The 18,178-nt window shown below is 29.4% G+C and overlaps 1 protein-coding gene across 1 annotated transcript; it reads right to left on the reverse strand.

The window, feature by feature from the left end:
• On the reverse strand, positions 1–16,376 carry Dbx (homeobox protein Dbx). The gene is made up of 6 exons (XM_015511403.2): positions 16,122–16,376; positions 15,281–15,863; positions 13,904–14,341; positions 8,876–9,379; positions 5,760–6,316; positions 1–717 (listed from the first exon to the last, which is right to left on the reverse strand). Exons 2-6 carry the CDS (start codon positions 15,813–15,815, stop codon positions 274–276), a joined length of 2,478 nt encoding a protein of 825 aa, XP_015366889.1. The 5' UTR covers positions 15,816–15,863; positions 16,122–16,376; the 3' UTR covers positions 1–273.
• Positions 16,377–18,178: the final 1,802 nt, after the last annotated feature.

The raw sequence follows: 18,178 nt of genomic DNA on the forward strand, positions 1-18,178 counted from the left end.
GGGAAATTTTTATTCGACATGGCACGTATTATTATTATTATCATTATTAATAATGCATAAGATATAGGTATACACATAATAATTTATACATACATATTACATATACGTACATATAATATAATATATATTATATGTAAAATAATACAACAATATTATTATATCACTGTATAAATAAATAATATACGTATTATATATTATTAAAATTATTTAATTATTATTATTATTATTGTTATTATTATTATTATTATTATTGTTGTTGTAATTATAACTATATTACAACACTTGCTGTTGCCTGACGACAAGTGGCCCGGCACCGCCACTACTTCCGCTGCCTCTGTTCAGCAGCATCTGATCCACTGCCACGTTGATCTTCTTTTGTTGGACCGAATGATGATGCTGCTGCTGGTGATGCGGATGTTGATGGTGATTTTTCATGCCATTGGGATTTTTTTTGTCCTGTTGGCCGGCTGCTGATGTTGGTATCGCCGACGTCGCCGTTCCGGGTGCCGCAGTCGAAGTCGTTGCCGCAGTTGACGAAGACGGCAACGCGCTACCAATGGACGTTGCTGTGGACGTCGTCGTCACGTCGCTCAAATCCGGGTTAGGGTTGTTTTTCGTCGGCAAAGTCTGTTCGCGACAACCAGTGCCGGCCGCCAGTAGTTCCCGTTCCTTAGTGTTGCGCCACTTCATCCGACGGTTTTGGAACCATATCTTTACCTGTATGTAATAAACAAGTTAAAAATAAATAAATACATTTAATCGACATTTTCAGTCACAAAATTCAAACAAGAAATTATTAAAGGCAATCCTGCCAGAATTTTAAACTTGAATGTACTTCCACACGGTGAACATAATACGAGTTTAATATGACCACGTGGTTAAATAATACAATGCAATTAAATCCAAATCCCAGTATAGCTATATAGGCTTTATATATCTAAGATATTTAAGGTTTTTAAAATTGTTTTATTCTCCGTTTTATGCCTTTTATCCTTAAAGTTTTATTTTTAAAAAGACTATGTATTTCTAATTATTCATTCCTAAATAGAGATTTTTGGAGTACATTGTTGAACAAAAAGCAAATTTTGGATGAGTAGTTTGTGAATTATAAATTTTTATAAGTATTTTAATTCTAGATGAGTAAAAAATACTATTTTATAACAATTTAAAATTTTCAAAAACGTTAGTACTCGTATTTTCTGAAATAGTATAACTTTAAATAGATCACCCAATAATCGCGCATCGAGCTTTTAATTAATTAATTTTAATTTTAATTTTTAATCTTAGCCCGTCACATAATTTTAGGAATTTAAAGATAGATTTGATATTGTCTGGATCGAGGCCTAATGCTTCTTGGAGATTGTCGCCTAGTTGGCTATTCGAGGTTGACCCTCCAGTTGTTTCTGAAATTATTTTTTCTTATTCACAAGTTACAACTTTCATGCAGCACATTTTTGTATTTTCCATCTTCCGGAAATTATGTAAACAACAAAATGTATAGCATATAATATTGACATGAAGTTAGTACCTACCAAGTACTGATGTCTGATACCAAAGTTGGTATAGATCTATAATCAGCAGTCGTCGGAAATATGTTATTCGTTGTATACATTAGTTCAAGTGTCATTTGTTTTTAAAATTTAAATTTTTTTATACTATTTTTTTTAAAGTATATGATTTATCACGAACTTTTGGAATATATTTTTGGAACTAACCCCACGCTTCCCTACAGATTTTGATCCTTCCACCAGTGCGCTACTTTATGATTTACATTATGTGTATGTGTTATAACTGTATGTACCTACCTATGTATAACTTATTCAAAAGAGATACAGGATATTTTGTTATTGTTGTCAATGTATTGTAAAAGTTTCAAACACGATGCCATATTTTTTATACAATATACATGCAATAAATACCAACTGGTACCTACATATTTTTCTAAAATATCTCCCAATATGTGTACCTAAACATATATAGCCTTTAAATATTTATTATTATCTAGTGAAATTGTACAATTAATAAATAATAATATTATTAGAATGTATTTCCTGACCATTCAAACTAATAATTAATCTTATTGTTGTAACTTAGTAAGATCAAAAACATTATCGTTGCATTGCCGAGTATATAAAAATAGTTGTTCTATATTATAGCCATATAATAGATTCCAATGATAAGTTTGTTTTTATGTATTTGTTAAAGTAAAGTGGTTATAATTTATCCTTGTAATAATAGGGTATTTGTCAGTGCCACTTAATTTGACAGTTAGCTTTTGTTCCGATAATTTGTTACAACCGATATTGTAATAAACATTTTTCACTATATAAATCAAATTACCTACATTACATTACCTACGATTTTTTTCTATTCAACAAAATCGCCTATATTTTTACAAAAACTAATAAAATTATATTTTTTTCCGCTTATAATTAATAGGTAATTTGGTTGGGACAATGTCTGCAAGCATTATTTCTTTTTTTATTGATCGCTATTATGTTATAACTACAATAGCATACCACTACACAATTTTAAAAATACAGTTAATGCTCGAATACTTTAATGAAGTTATGTAAACGTATGAAGTGCTAACGTAATGTTATAAGCGTATTGAAGCTAGTTTTTTTTTAAATGTATAGATTAAAAATTGGTTTGGTTAAAATGTAAATAATAAGTTGTCTAGGTATCTTAAATTATTGATGATGATTGAAAAATTAAATTTAACACATTTTTGATTTGATAACTAGGTACTGTTAGTTATTACTTTATTAGAAATTTAGAACATAAATAATAATACAATATAATATAGTCTATAGTCTATATTAGCTATATATTTCGCCGTATACTATATACGTATAGGTATATTATAAAGTTATATTATAGCAGTTCCTAGTAATATTTATTGAGTTATAATAAAATTTATATTTCAAAAGGGTTATCAGAAAGGCATGGAGCCTTTCATCAAATAATTGGTGTCCTGCACTAAAAAGTCTCTCGACAGGAACACTAGAGGAAATACTGCAGTGTTATACTTGAGGTAAAATGTTTGTACTTCTTTTGAAAACTATTTTAATAGGATATACTGGCCATCAATGAAATAAGAATTGGTTAGAAATAAAAAGTTAAGAAATGCATTTATCAAAAAATTCAAAAAAGTACCTACTCAATACGCAATATCAATTATTAATGCATTATAACTAGTTGTTTTTTATTTTAACAAGTTAGATTACAATTATTATAATATACAATAAATTCAAATCGTTAAGTTGAAAAGTTATTATTTATAAAAACTAACTAGTTTTTAAGTAACTTTCTAACTTAACTTTAACTTTCTAATTATTTAGTGCTCGAATCTCAAAGAACAAATTTACTATTTAAAAAAAATTTAAACACTAATATTATTTAAAAAGTTTCTTAAGCCAATATTTACGCACGGGATTCAACTTTTGGGATTGACTAACAAATCACACTTCACAAGATTATAAAATAATTCTCTGTCCTTTGTCTCTAGCCTGATCCTCACAATATGTTAGTAATAAAACAATCAAGGAACGTAGCAATTTTTTATAAGCGTTTCTTAACTAAATTAGTAGACCACAGGAATCTATTGAAGATATTTCATCTGCTAACGGTTTCCATCCTCAACAATCTGACAGTACGATTTCACTGCAGCATCAAACAGCGTCGTGACGGATGTCTATTAGACCGGTAGTGATACGTCCAGTTGCTATAAAGAAAATGTACTAAACCTAACCTAACGTATCAATTCCACACCATGTGTCTCTGAAGGGTGTAACCCTGTATCTATTTTGATTACGCAACCACAATAATGTTTTTATTCCCTACCTATAACATGTTATACTTATTGTGCTTGTTGTTGTATAGATGGTATGTTTTTTGATAAAATAAAATTTAATACAAAAATGGTTGGAGTAATTTTCACTGTGAAAGGGATTTAGGAATTTAGCTGTTTTAATTTTCAGTATTGTTTACAGGCACATTCTAGCATATAGTTTGTAGGCGTACAAAGAGCCGAATTGGCAGCCACTATACTGATATACTGATCAATTTTTTACATAGCGGTGCATACCTATTAGCACGGCCGAAGCTATAGAAAACTAACAAAATAAAGATGACAATTTAAAATTAGTAAAATACAATTTAAGACTTTTTGAGTGAATATTGTAGACCATTGCAATAATTTTTAAATTTTATTAACATTTCGGGGGGGGGGGGGGGCTGTAGCCCCCTCAGCCCCCCCCCTGGCTACGCCACTGGGACTATGTTCATATTCCAGTGCGGACAAATGATTATATTTTTCAGTACAGCTGAATTTAGAACCACTTGAACCATAAACGATCAGCTTTATGGAATATGGTTTTAAAAGTGATGAATTATATATTTATATCATTTTTTACATTAATTTTCACATCGTTATCAGGTAGGTATTGTATAATATACGGACATACAGTCTATGATCGTTATTTACTTTTTTTTGTTAGGTTTATTTTCAATGTTTAACTATACAATTATTCATTTTATTTTATTTTGAATTTCGTTATACATATTATATATAATTATGTTTATATATTATATTAAATTATCAACTCGGAAGAAATTATGAAAAAATTAAAAACAATTCATTGCTTTATAAAAATCTGAAATCATGGTAGGTACAACTAATAAAAAAAATCTGAAATAGTTTTTTTGTCTTATACCCAATCATAACTACTACATGTATATTTAACTTTATACATATTATTATGCACAATGTTTAATAAGTATATTCAAACACTTTTATAAATGTATTACAGTTTTGCCAGTTCGTTCCTGGGTGTACCTACTATAAATATTAAATAGTTTATACATAAATAAGAATTCTTATACAATTTTTTGCTAAAATTTTTAGCTTAAAGTCCATAGGCTATTGTTGTATTAATATTAAATATTTTATATAAACCTTAGTAATATTTTAAAAAAAGTTAAGTTTGTTAAGATTGTAAAATGTATTATAGTATTAGTATAGGTATACACAATATATGTATATATTTTTATAGGAACACTATAAAAAGTGTGAAGTTGACTAATATCCATCGACAAATGATTTCATAATGATATATCTTATAAAGTTCCACTTAACTTTCCAAACACTCATCCAATTTTCTAGACTTTCAATAAGTTTTTGAATATTTGTACACCGTACAATAGTCAATAACACTTCTCTGTAAAGTTTAAATAACTATAGACGAAGATTTATGAAAAGTATACACATTTTACCGAGATATCAAGTTAAAATAATTTTCATCACAGAACAAGAATTACTATAAAACATTTTATAAACGTATAAAGAGCTAGAACGCAATCGATAGTGTTCAAATAAAAGTATACAGATGCCAAGTTCAAGCATTAAATAGTTTTTATACCTTTAATTAAATAAAACCTATGCGATCACAAAAATAATGATGACAATTAGTAAATTCTACTTTTTACATATTATTATACTTAATAATATTTGTGTAGGTACTGATTAATAATTGTAACATTGCCTCATAGTAGTCATAGTTCATATAGAACTATAGAACACAGACCGTAATAGAAAATGCGTTTAGAAAATTTTGACACCGGGGAGGATATAGACAAAAATGCTGCTAAAAATGTATACCTTCCCAAAAATAAATGTTTAATTTAATAATATTGTATATTATACCTACAGTTCTATAATATAAAGTATATGAAATATTAATATAATTTTCAATTACCTGCGAATCTTTTAACGAAAGCTTATCGGCCAATCTCTTTCTATCTGGTTTGCTGATATACTTTTGCACCTGAAACCGACGTTCCAAGCCCTTCCGCTGTGCGTCAGAGAATACAGCCCGTCGCATCATGCCTCTCCGTGGTTTTCCCCTGTTATTTCCACCAACCACTACACCGTTCATCACATTTAAGGTGTTGTTGTTGGTGCTCATTAATAGCATGGTCGTTGCTGATGGGTGATGCTGATGATGGTGCAATGGCGTAATTCTATGATGATGTGATGCGGTCGTTCCGCTTATATGTACAGGTCCTCCTCCGTTTGCACTGGATCCCCCATTATAAGGCCACGTGGTGGAAGATGAAAAAGGCGACGGAGGAACGGAAGCTAAAGAGTTCGATGTTCCATTGTTGGAGCTAGACACACTATTTGATCGGGACTGCATCATGAGAATTTCATGATGAGTGTGAGGATGTTGATGAGCTAAATGATGGCGATAATTGTACTGAGGGTGTACTATAGGGAATCTGTTTGTTCCAACGCCATTTGGTCGTCCTGGACCTAAAACATTATTTGGGAGAAATATTTATAGCTAGTTTAATATTGTTGTTATTATAGTTATATATTTATTGATGATTATTTAGTAATCACAAAAACCAAAAATTCTAATTTAGCTTGCAGAGTTGTCATTACCTACTATAACTATGTATGCTTAAAATAACTTTAAATTTAATATACTTTAATAGTAAATAATTCAAAATATCGAATCATACATTTAAACCGGCATTTTATAAAACTACTTAAGAGTTATAGAAAAACTATTAAATCAGTGACTTTTCAATTTTGATGGCAGCAGTATAGTAATTGGTTTTACTTATTTACTTCGTGTTTATTTTATATTAATTTTTTGCATATAAATATGATTTTAAGAGTTTGTAAAAAATAATCAACCACCTTTTTATAAACTATTTCGGTAGATACCTTGTAAGGAAAATTTAATGTGTTAAATGTAAGGCCAACAATAGAACCTACTATATGGTAATATAAATGTTTATTTTTTATGGAATAAATTAATGTGTACATAACTTTTTGTTTTTTGAATATAAGTACCTATAAGGATAAGCAGTTTGGGAGAGCAAATGGACTGTAAGTCTGCAGATCTACATTTTCTGAAATATTACTATTGTTTAACCCGACTAGTCAGTGTATAAATAAATAATAATAAATAACCACAGAGACGGTGTTAATAATAATATAAGCAGCCACAGCTGTTACCTTCTCATCTTATTATGATTATTACTGCGTTATGCCGACGCCACATTGCAGCAAAAGAGCAGGGCGACAATATTCGCGCCGCCAACAGCACGTGTTGCAATAATAATAATAATAATAATAATAATAAATTTTTATCCTTAAAATAATTCAAGTGTTATACGAATTTTAGTCACGGACCTATGATATTATACCGGACAGCAGAATGTTACACCGCTATCGCCTACGTTATAGTAGATGATTTTTAATTATTTATTATTATTATTTTTTATTATTGTATAAAGAATTAAAGGGGGCGACGAAATATATATACTGCATTTAAAAAAAAAAAACAGAAATGCAATCCGGTGCAACAGAGGCTAATAACGACAACAACACTAATCGGTGGGCAGTGTGTGCAACTGACTTCAATAGTAAGAAGAATACGGCGGAGGGTCCCTTTTTTGCGGCTGCATTGGATTATTAAATATATTATAATAAGTGAGTGGAAAAGAGATGGGAACAAGAGTAGTGCTGAGGGTAGTGTGTAGCGCGTGCGTTTGACAGGTTCGCCCAGGGGTTGGCGGCGGCGAATGAGTTTGCTGGCGGAGCTGGGGAGGTGTATTAGAACAACAGCGATGTGGAGCGAGGGGTCGGTTGGAATCACAGCACTCGATTACACTGCGCCGGGACGGACGGGATGAAGTCGGTTATTTCTCTTGTTCTCGCATTCTATATTATTTTCCTTATTTTTCCATTCTTCTCAAATTCGTCTCTATATATTTATTATACTCTCTTATACAACTCCCAAGTTCTCGTTATAATTTTATTGATTATTATTTTTCATTTAAAAATTTTTTTTTGCCTCTATAATAGGTACCTTATCGTATTCGTATATTTATATACATACATTATGTTATATAGAATAAATATGGAATAATAAATAATACACGACGATTAGACCAACGATTACGGTCGTTTAAAATGCGATGTAATAATAAAATATATACCTAATATCATATGATTATACGAATTGCTGTTAGTTGGTGCATATTATACCGTTGTGTTGCTGCATGTGCTGCCGATGACATTTCAGTCGAACGGAGGTCGGCGGCACGTGTCGGCCAGTCGTTGTAGACGCGACTGTATGAGTTTATGTTTACGACGTACGCGAATGCGTTTAACGATCTATTTTAACGCGTGGTATCATTCGTCAAAAACATATCCACGTAGATCGTATATTGCAAGTCTGTTTTTGATTTACGGTGTTCAAACTTTATAATATAACGGTATAAGTAATGAAATAATAATATAGTCGTAAATACGATAGTAGGTGGTAATTATAAGAGAAATTATTATTGTTAGCAACTGTGCAACATTCGTTTAGCCCCTCAACGAACATTCAGGGCAAAACGATTATTTTATAATTAATGATTATTGTACGAGGTATATTATGTTTTTTGGCACCTTCGGAAGGATCGCACCGTTTGAGAAAAACATTTTTCCGGGTCAACGGGAAATTATATTATTATTAGTTTTTTTTTTCTAAAGTTATAGAAACAAACTAACAGAAACAACAAACTTTCTGTTAAAAGTATTCACTTCCACTAATGCCATGTACTTTATATATTATATTGTATGATATTATATACTATACATCATTAACGGTGAAGATTACAAATTACTTTAAACAAAATTTAAGTAATTAATCATTTTATACGGCCTGACGTTGGCCCAGCAGCAGCTATAATATATTATGATTTATAAAATTACATATAGGCATGAGTATAGGAAGTAATTACATTGAAATGTTGATTATAATATACAATAATTAATCTCTATAAGAAATTATTAATATGCCATAATTACCGGGATTAGTTGAAGATGTGGACGTGTTCGACAGTGTTGTGGAATTGCAGGCACTTGCGACGCCGCCGACAGAACTCTCATTGGCGTTGTTCGCCAGACCGCCGCCGCTTGATGGTCTGTTGGACGCCAAATTTGCGGCGGCCGCGGCGGCCAGCGGCAGCAATGCCGAGTTGTGAAGATTCCCGTTGGCGCCCACATTGGGATTCGCGGCGTTGGCGGGCCTGCGCGCGATGGGCTTGGCAATAGTCCGGAGAGATTGTGCCGGCTGTGGGTCAGTGGTCACTGTGCTGGTGGCGTCTGTCAAGAAGGTGCAAGTTGGCGGTGTGTTCGACGTGGCGGTTGGTAGACAAGACGGTGGAGGTGTCGGTGACGGGCTGCAGGTTACCGCGTGTACTCGGTTTTGGTGTAATTGCTGTTGCTGTTGTTGTTGTTGTTGTTGTTGTTGGTGGTGGTGGTGGAGAGCAGCTACTGAAGCTAGATGTTGGTGATGGTAAAACATTGGACCTAAACGTAAGAACAAAATTCTTAGTCAAAGAAGTCTTAATGAATTAATAATTCACTCATACATTCAATTTCAAATGATTCTCTATCGGAACCATAAATGAATATTAATAGTTGACTATTGTGAAATCGTGATATTATATCATTATATGGATAAACCTTATCCTATAGATAGTATAAAATTGATATCACTCAGCCTCCCCAGAGCGTTCTCAAATGTAAAGCTTATGTGGTAATATTATATTGTTTATATCATGAATAATTCATTTTTATTTAATTATTTATTTAAAAAAAAAAAATTACAAACTATTTTAAATTAAAATTTATAGTACTTTTATCTTTTATAATTGGTAATATTAGTTAATATACTTTTGTTAAAACTTCAAAATGTCAAATAACCAAAAAGTTCAAAATTAAAACGGCAAGATATAAATTGCTACAGTTATATAATGGTTAGTGGTTACCTTTGGTGGTTACTAATGGTAACAATTAACAATTTCATGTACCGAAACTTTGAGAGTTTAGTAAGTTATGCCTACAGAGATGCAGATGGTTACTTGCTGGAGAGCCTATTATTATGACGGGTTGCGCTAAACATTTAATGAATCAATAATGAGCTAATGGTCCCTTAGACAAGATTTTGTAGCCCATAATATCGGTCCATTCAATTTTAGTGGATATAAATTTTTTTATGAAACATAGCATTAATATTTTTATGGTGAAATTAAGGAGGATTACTACAGTTTTGTTTTTGTATACAAATATTTATCGTTTTTGTTAAGTATGAACTGCACTGTTTTAAATTATGAATGACCAATAATAAAATTTCTTATAAACAACATCTATAAATTAAAATTGATACGTTTCAATAAACATACATGCTTAGAATTTTTCATTACTAAATGATAAATAAAAAAAATTATGTTATTGATGTAATAAAAAATATAATTTAGCTACAAAAAAACTAGTAAATTGGTGTTGTATAAAAAATGTAAATGATAAATAAAATAAAATTTGATCACTACAAAATACTCATACCCAACGGGGTTATTATGTAAATTCTGTAAAGATGAATAAAATTATAAAATAATCAAAAAATCTAAAATATATCAGAACTCTTTTACTTTGAGATTTTGAACTGTTCTTACATTAGCAATAGTTAAATATGCTTAAATGCCACTACTGCAGATTATGCAGTAGATTAAAAGATAAACAGACAGGTATTTTCAATGATTCATTTCCAAATTTTGTGTGAATTTTATTATTAATTATCTATCAAAAATATACCTTTGTATACTTCGTAAAATTAAAAAAATGTACAAATATAATGAGAACCTGTATTAAAATTCAAATAAATTACGTGCATATTATCGTAACTACATATACTTACCTATATAAACTATTTTATCACTTTTAATAACCTTTAATTAAAATTTAGTATAATGTAATTTATCCGAGTTAGGTATATTTGTCTAATGTTTATCATACAAACAACTTAACAAATAAAATATTGGTGTAATGTGTACTTTGGGTCAATATTAAAGCAGATTGTCTTAAACTATCAAAATGAAATAGGAGAATATTATTTGTGACGTTTATACTTGATATATATATAGCTACTATATATACGTATTATGTACATTTAATACATATAAAGCATATTGTTTTTAATACATATGGCACTCGATAACACAATAATTTCTAGGAAATCTTGCACAGATGACATAGCCACCACATGGACCAAATATTATAAAACTAACATTTTGAAAATATTTAATGATAATTGATAATCATGGATAATATTATTTATGATTCTTAGTGGAGCGATATTAAATTGGAATAATTGAAATTTGTTTTTTGTTAATTTATAATTATTCATTTTTTTTTTAATAGAACATTTTTTTAGTTTATTTTATTTATGTTGATAAAATCAATATTATTCTTCGATCAAGATTATTAAAATTTTACCATAAGGTTTTGCATTATTAGTTATTGTATCAATCTTAAAATATTAGTTGATGATCGTTCAAAATTTACATTTTTACAAAAACTGTATAATATATAGGTAATAGGTAACATTTTAAACATTTATTATTTTAAATTTAATATTTTTCCGTTAACGATTTCATAGTTATTTCTTTTAATTCAAAAAAAATATTAACCATATGAGCTTAAAACTTTATATCAATATTTATATAATATTAATTTTTATATAAAATAACATTTTCAACAAATTCAGATAAATCTTAAGTAATATTTAACACGAACTTATTTAGGACTTAGGTACATCATTCTTTCCAATTATCTTCAGTAGGTATTGACATAAAAGAAGTTAGGTCTTAGGTGTATTGTATTTGGAATGTTTTTGTCAAAAACTAGTTTAACCTAGACACTAAGTGTCCTAGTGGCTAGTATACTTTACAAAATTAAGAAATTACTCATAATAATGTAAATTTAACATATGAAATATGTACTATCACAAGGGTGTATTTAAGACTTGCGAATGTGAGGATACTGAAAATTATTTTTTTAACGACATATTTTATATTTGATAACAGGATACAAAAATATAGTAAAACTGCATAAATTTAATATACGAAATATGAAATATAATTTTTCTTTTTTAATACGAAGTTCTTCATTAATCACATAATAATATGTACTAATTTCTTCTTCTCGTATGTCGTATGGCATAATAACAAGGCCAATTACTAATTAGAACTATATTACCCATTTAGTGTTAATAAATACTATTAATTGAACAAATTATTAAAATATTATTTCTTAGCATTATGTTATTTCAAGCAATTGGTATATATATTAGTTATAAAACAAAAGTCAAGGAGATTCATTCCACATATTACCCCGTAAATACGACTGTAATTAAAAATAATTATCCTTAAAAATAGATGCTGATCCACGATCCGTGTTTGTTAACAGAATATATTCTGATATAAGAACACACATAAATAAGTTAGAACTGTATATTTATATTGTGTCTTATATTATATCATGATTTGGGTATAATAGTATAATATGCCACCTATAATATTATATCTACTATTCATATAAATTATAAGTTATTTAATCTAAAATTGTTCTAGAATAAATTAATAATATACAAGAAATAATTTTGAAGCTTAATATTAAATCCACATACTTAATACTTAAATAGACCTATATGACATAAATAAAAATGTTAGCGAATCATATTTCATTTTCCCTAGTGTTTACTTTATAATAATCGTGGTGTTTCTTGTTATTCTTGTGTAACTCTATACAAAGATCGATTGACTAACAGCACATATATGTGTATAATATAATATAGTCAGTTAAATCGTAGTTTAAACATTTTGTATAAATAGTTTTATGTTACTATTAGCACTAAAGAGCTTCAATAGCAAATATTTCAGCTGTGTTTGTGTTATGTTACGTCATTATGTTTCAAGTGAAATAATCGATTGTACATTATGTCCACAATATTATGTACAAATATACGACGTACTAACCATGCAAACAAAGAAGTGTTAAACTGTTAATAGTATAGTCGGATGTGCAGTGTTTACTAATATATTATATCTTATCGCCTACTTATGTCTATGTCAATTACGAACAATCATGTTAAAAAAAAATCATAATTTAGTGTAAAATATGACATACAAGTAAATATTATTAGTTTCAACTAAAGGCTTCGTATTTAATTCTTATATAAATATTGATATGAATAGCCAATAGGTGTGCAACAATAATAATAATAATAATTGTTACAGTAAGTTGTAGTACCTAATAAGCAGATATTATTTTTATTATTATGTATAGAGAGATATAAATGTACTAAAAGGCCTGTGAATGACAGCACTAAGATGGCTAATGTTATACAATTGAGAATACGTTACTTTCTACGTTCTACCCGTTTGGGAATAAGAAAAAATGAAAGTTATACCAAAGGAAAACGAAGAAGATCGAACGGCAGTCACGCCCATTATCGCCATAATAATAATATACTTCAATAGCATTGCAGCACACGCCACACATACTCCCTTTATAATATTAAGTATTTATATACGTATTTATATTGTACCTTTGAATTAATTTGAAGTCATTTAGAAGTGGAAATTAATTATAATATAAAATGTTTAGTGGGTATCTTTTACGTGATTACAGAATAACTATACTATAAGAAAAAGTGTATAAAATAAAATGTAGTGGTAGTCTATTATTATATTATATCGTTTAGTATTTCATATTAGCCTTCCTAATATTACATACTCTATCTATAATAATCAGTTGATAGTTATAACTATATTCTTGTATACCTACATTTAACCACAATTGAATAATATGTTATGTTTCGCAAACGACGAATTCATTACTTTTTTACATTTTTATTTTCACCAAACCACCCTTTTTAATGATTACTTATGTAATATTGTAATAAGACGTTATTTAATTAAATTTATTTATTTGTTAGAAAACTATCATACTACCTGATAGTTTTTTATTATGATGATAGAACGTTCAACTTACCAGAAGGCGATGAAGCGGAAGCTGCTGCGGCCGCGGCTGTAATTCGCAAAAAAGCTGCAGAAGCCAAATGTTGACTGTGCTGTTGACCGGTGTCATAAATATTTTGTTGATGTGGCATCATCATTTTTCCACCATACCCGAAACCACTGGACCCGTTACTCCCATTGCTTCCGGTGCTACAATCGCTACTTGTACTATTGCTTCGCCCATTAGAACATCCTCCACCACTGAGAATGGCATTTACGCTGAAGTTTAGCGACGACACAGGCATGGTTGACGTTGAAATGGGTGTTTGGTTTGATGTCTGTAGAGCAGATTGTTGAAGTTGATGATTCATAGTTGTGGATAGGTATATTGAAATAGGCGGTGGTTGGGTTTGAATCGATTGCATTTGTGAATCTTCCTCTGAAATTTTTAGGGATGCTGCTTCTTTATCAGCTGTTAACATTAATGTCAATGAATTTAATTAGTAAATCAATACTATGTTACAAATAAATTAACGATAATCGCTTTTAAGATTTAAAGGTAAATGGAAATTAATAACTACAATTACGAAAATTGTGTTAGTACTTAAATATTATTTAGTTTTAGTCAGAATGTATTTTTTATAATAAGACTAATAAGAATTACAAAAAAGTAATATTATAATAATTCCAGGGACATATCAATATTAAAATGATTTATAAATGGTTAAATTTGCAAATTAATGTGCTAAAAATAATTTAAAATATATATTGTGATTGAAATACCTGATATAATTGTAATCTATATCTCGAGAGGTTTAATAAATCTGACCATAATACTAATACATAATATATACTCACCAAGTAATTTTACTATTTATATGATAAAATTAAGGAAACTATATTAATTTTCCAAATAGATACGGCTCACCTAAACGTCTTTATTGTTATTTATAACAAAATGTTAAATTAATAACATTATGTTATATAATTTATAGCTTTCATATTCATCTTTTACAGTTATCTACGCGTGATTTATAAATCACAATCAACGTTTTAGATTATAATACAAGTATCAGAAATAGAGAAAACAAAATAACAATTGGTTTCTTATGATATTTTATATTTATACTTGTATCCAATCCAAAAATATTATTATTGACTTAGATTGGTTTTGTTATTATAATCTAATTCACTACATTGTACTTATAAGATGATAAATAAGAATTTGAGATTATATTAAAAATAAAAATAAATTCAATAATTTTGGTTTAGGCTAGATACCTGACCTCAATATTATGATTATATTATATTTAAGTTTGTTAATGTTACACTAATTTTGAAACATTAATTTATGATATTAGTCGTTCATAAACTGTTTTATAAAATTTTAGATTTTTATTGATTTTCTTACTTTCATTTTTTTCGACATCACTATCGCCGCTACCATTAGTGCTGCTGCTCTCATCTTTCTTAGCTGTTCTCCTTCTAAAAGGAATGGTGCATTTACGTCTCTTAATTCTGTAATGTTCTGCATCATACATTCCGTTAACATCGTTATTTTTTTCTTCTTTAACGTCCATCACAGGGGATGATAATTGTATCTCTTGTGGACTGCAACTTCTACTTTTGCTTTCACTGCTACAACTATTATTACTAGTATCTTCATTGTCGTTATCTTGTTCAACCAGCGAATGCGAAGGCGGAGATATAGTTTTTTGCACGTCATTAGCATCATCAGAACAAGATATAAGTAAATTGTGTATGAGAAATGACGTAGAGGACCGTGATCGAACGCTACTGGTACACCATCGACCATTTCCGGTAGTCCTGTGGCGTCTCTGATGCTGTTGTTGACTATCTTCAATATTATCCCCATCTTTCAATTCATTATTCTTATTTGACGATTGATTTTCAGTTGTGAATGCAGTAGAAGTAGTATTCTCCATCAAATTTGTTTTATGAAAACCAAATATAGGAAATACCGATAAATATATCTAAAGAAAATGGGTTTAGATTTATTTTAGTAATGAATACATTTAAACTGAAGGTAATAATAACCTATTTGGTGATCATAGATATTGCACCACCGTAAGAATCGCGTGCCAATACTTTTGTTTCGCAACATTTTCACACGTATTTCACAATATAATATAATATATTTATATAATTATATATATTATAAAGCGGTGGCTATTACAATTATTATTAAAACATAATGCAGTAAATTAAATAAAAATAATATTTAGAAAAACCTTTTTATTTTATTTTTCTGGTATACGAGGAACATCCAACATAATCCTTAATCGCATGATACACATTTATTCACCACACTGGAAAACTTTTATCCGCACAACTGCTAACAGTAAACTAAATAATAAATGATTATATACACAACAGCTTAATTATTATTATTAAAATTATTATTTTTCTTAGTATTAACAATAATGTTAAAATAGATGATAATACAACAACGGTGGCTGATTTCGCACTGATTATGACACTGGTGGTAAACGGCGATGGTCTTCTCTCGGCCTTAATGTTTTTGGCCACCACCATCATTGTTTTTCCTCTCAGTCAACTTACTCCGCACCCCCCCCCCCCCCCTTAAGCAATAGAAGGGGATGAAGTGGATACTACCGGGTAGAGTGAGATGAGGGATGCTGTACTGACGATAATTGTCGAGTATGGTCGGCCATTGCTGCTATTGCTTCTATGGGCGTGTCTCGAGAGAGAGCAGGCGTCACGCCCAAGTTACCTCCACCAAGCTGCAGTTAGCTACCCCACATCCCGCAGCCTTCAGTGGAAAACGAACGACGATAATAGCAAGAGAAAAAATGACGGCCTTTAATAATAATAATGAGATAATACGGCCGAGTGTAAATATAAGGTACCTAATCGATTTAAGGATTTGGGTTAAAAAAAAACCACTTCTCTGTATAGTTTATGTATTTATTATATTATAAATATATCTTACAAAAACAGATTCACGTCAACAATCGCATTGTAAATTATAATTTGATTTGTATATGTAGTTAGGTAGGTATAGTATTACAAAATAAACATAATATATATAAACAAAACAGATACAATAGATGTATATGTTGTTTCAAATCAATACCTAATCATAAAAAAATAGGGTCTGGGAGGTGTACGTATTAACTCCTTTGCTCCTTATATACAAACAAAACTATAAATGTTCTCCTTAATTGTCAGTCTAAATTATAAAATATAGTGATTTTTTTACACAATCGTGAAAATACGTATACCTACTACGAATCTTTTAAAAAACACAACAAGAAACTTATTTTGTTAACATAAATATTATTACATTATATTTGGGTTGAAAAAATCGAGTCGACGTTCTGTTGTACGTTACCCCTGGCTTTTCTCAAACATCAGCTCGACTGCTAGCTAGCAGCGAAAAAACCGTACATGACAGGGGAAAAAATACGATGGGATTACATATTAGAATAGAGATTTAGAATAGAAAACTGAGGAATATGGGGATAGAAGATTACGCTGCTGTTTTTGACGCTATGAAGAGTATGGAAGGAGAAAACCGATAAATGGCAGCTAAATGGGCAAGAAGTGTATATGTTAGGGAAAAGAGCAGTATATAGCTATAGTGTGTGCGCATGACGGCAATGTATATACATTATAGTATTATACATAAACATAATATTATACGTGTTTTAGTGTTTATATACATTTCTATTTTATGACTATATAACTATATAGGTAAGTGTGTTTTATGTTTTGTGTGTAGAATAGTGCTTATAATGTTTATGTTGAACAATATATATATATAATAATAATATAAGGTACACAATTAGTTACATGCACGTAGGTAGTGATAAAAATAATTGTATACCTAATAAAGTAAGACTGTGTAAGTTACTGAATAATGATTAATGATTTAACAATACATAATAATTCGAAGTTCCTCCATTAAAATAATATTACAAGAATATAATAATATATGTACAATAGTTGTTATACCCACAGGCTATTAATACTCTTAAAATATTGTATTTAGTTTGTCAAAAGTATTAAATCTTTTAATTACAGTTTCTTATTAAAACAGTTTTAGATTCCTGAGATTATTTATTTTCATATTTTAAAAATATATTTCTTTACTATCAATTCTTAAGCTACATCAATAAAATTTATTACTGCTTTAATCAGCTTAAATTCCAAATTTCAGAATATAATGTTTTATATAATCGATATAAAGTACATAATAAATGTCTATTCTTGGATAAGTTTTTAATTAACTAACTATATAAACATATAAACGTTGATGAACGTC

This window comes from Diuraphis noxia, unplaced genomic scaffold, assembly GCF_037042655.1.
Source record: "Diuraphis noxia isolate RWA-SAM2 unplaced genomic scaffold, SU_Dnox_SAM2 contig0001, whole genome shotgun sequence".
NCBI lineage: Eukaryota > Metazoa > Arthropoda > Insecta > Hemiptera > Aphididae > Diuraphis > Diuraphis noxia.

Bases quoted from the DNA above. Each gene is read 5' to 3' on its own strand.
- Dbx (XM_015511403.2), bottom strand. From the start codon at position 15,815: ATGGAGAATACTACTTCTACTGCATTCACAACTGAAAATCAATCGTCA. The intron at 9,380-13,903 runs GTAAGTTGAACG...TCTTACGTTTAG, and splicing joins TTCCGCTTCATCGCCTTCTG to GTCCAATGTTTTACCATCAC. The intron at 6,317-8,875 runs GTAATTATGGCA...ATAATGTTTTAG, and splicing joins CACATCTTCAACTAATCCCG to GTCCAGGACGACCAAATGGC.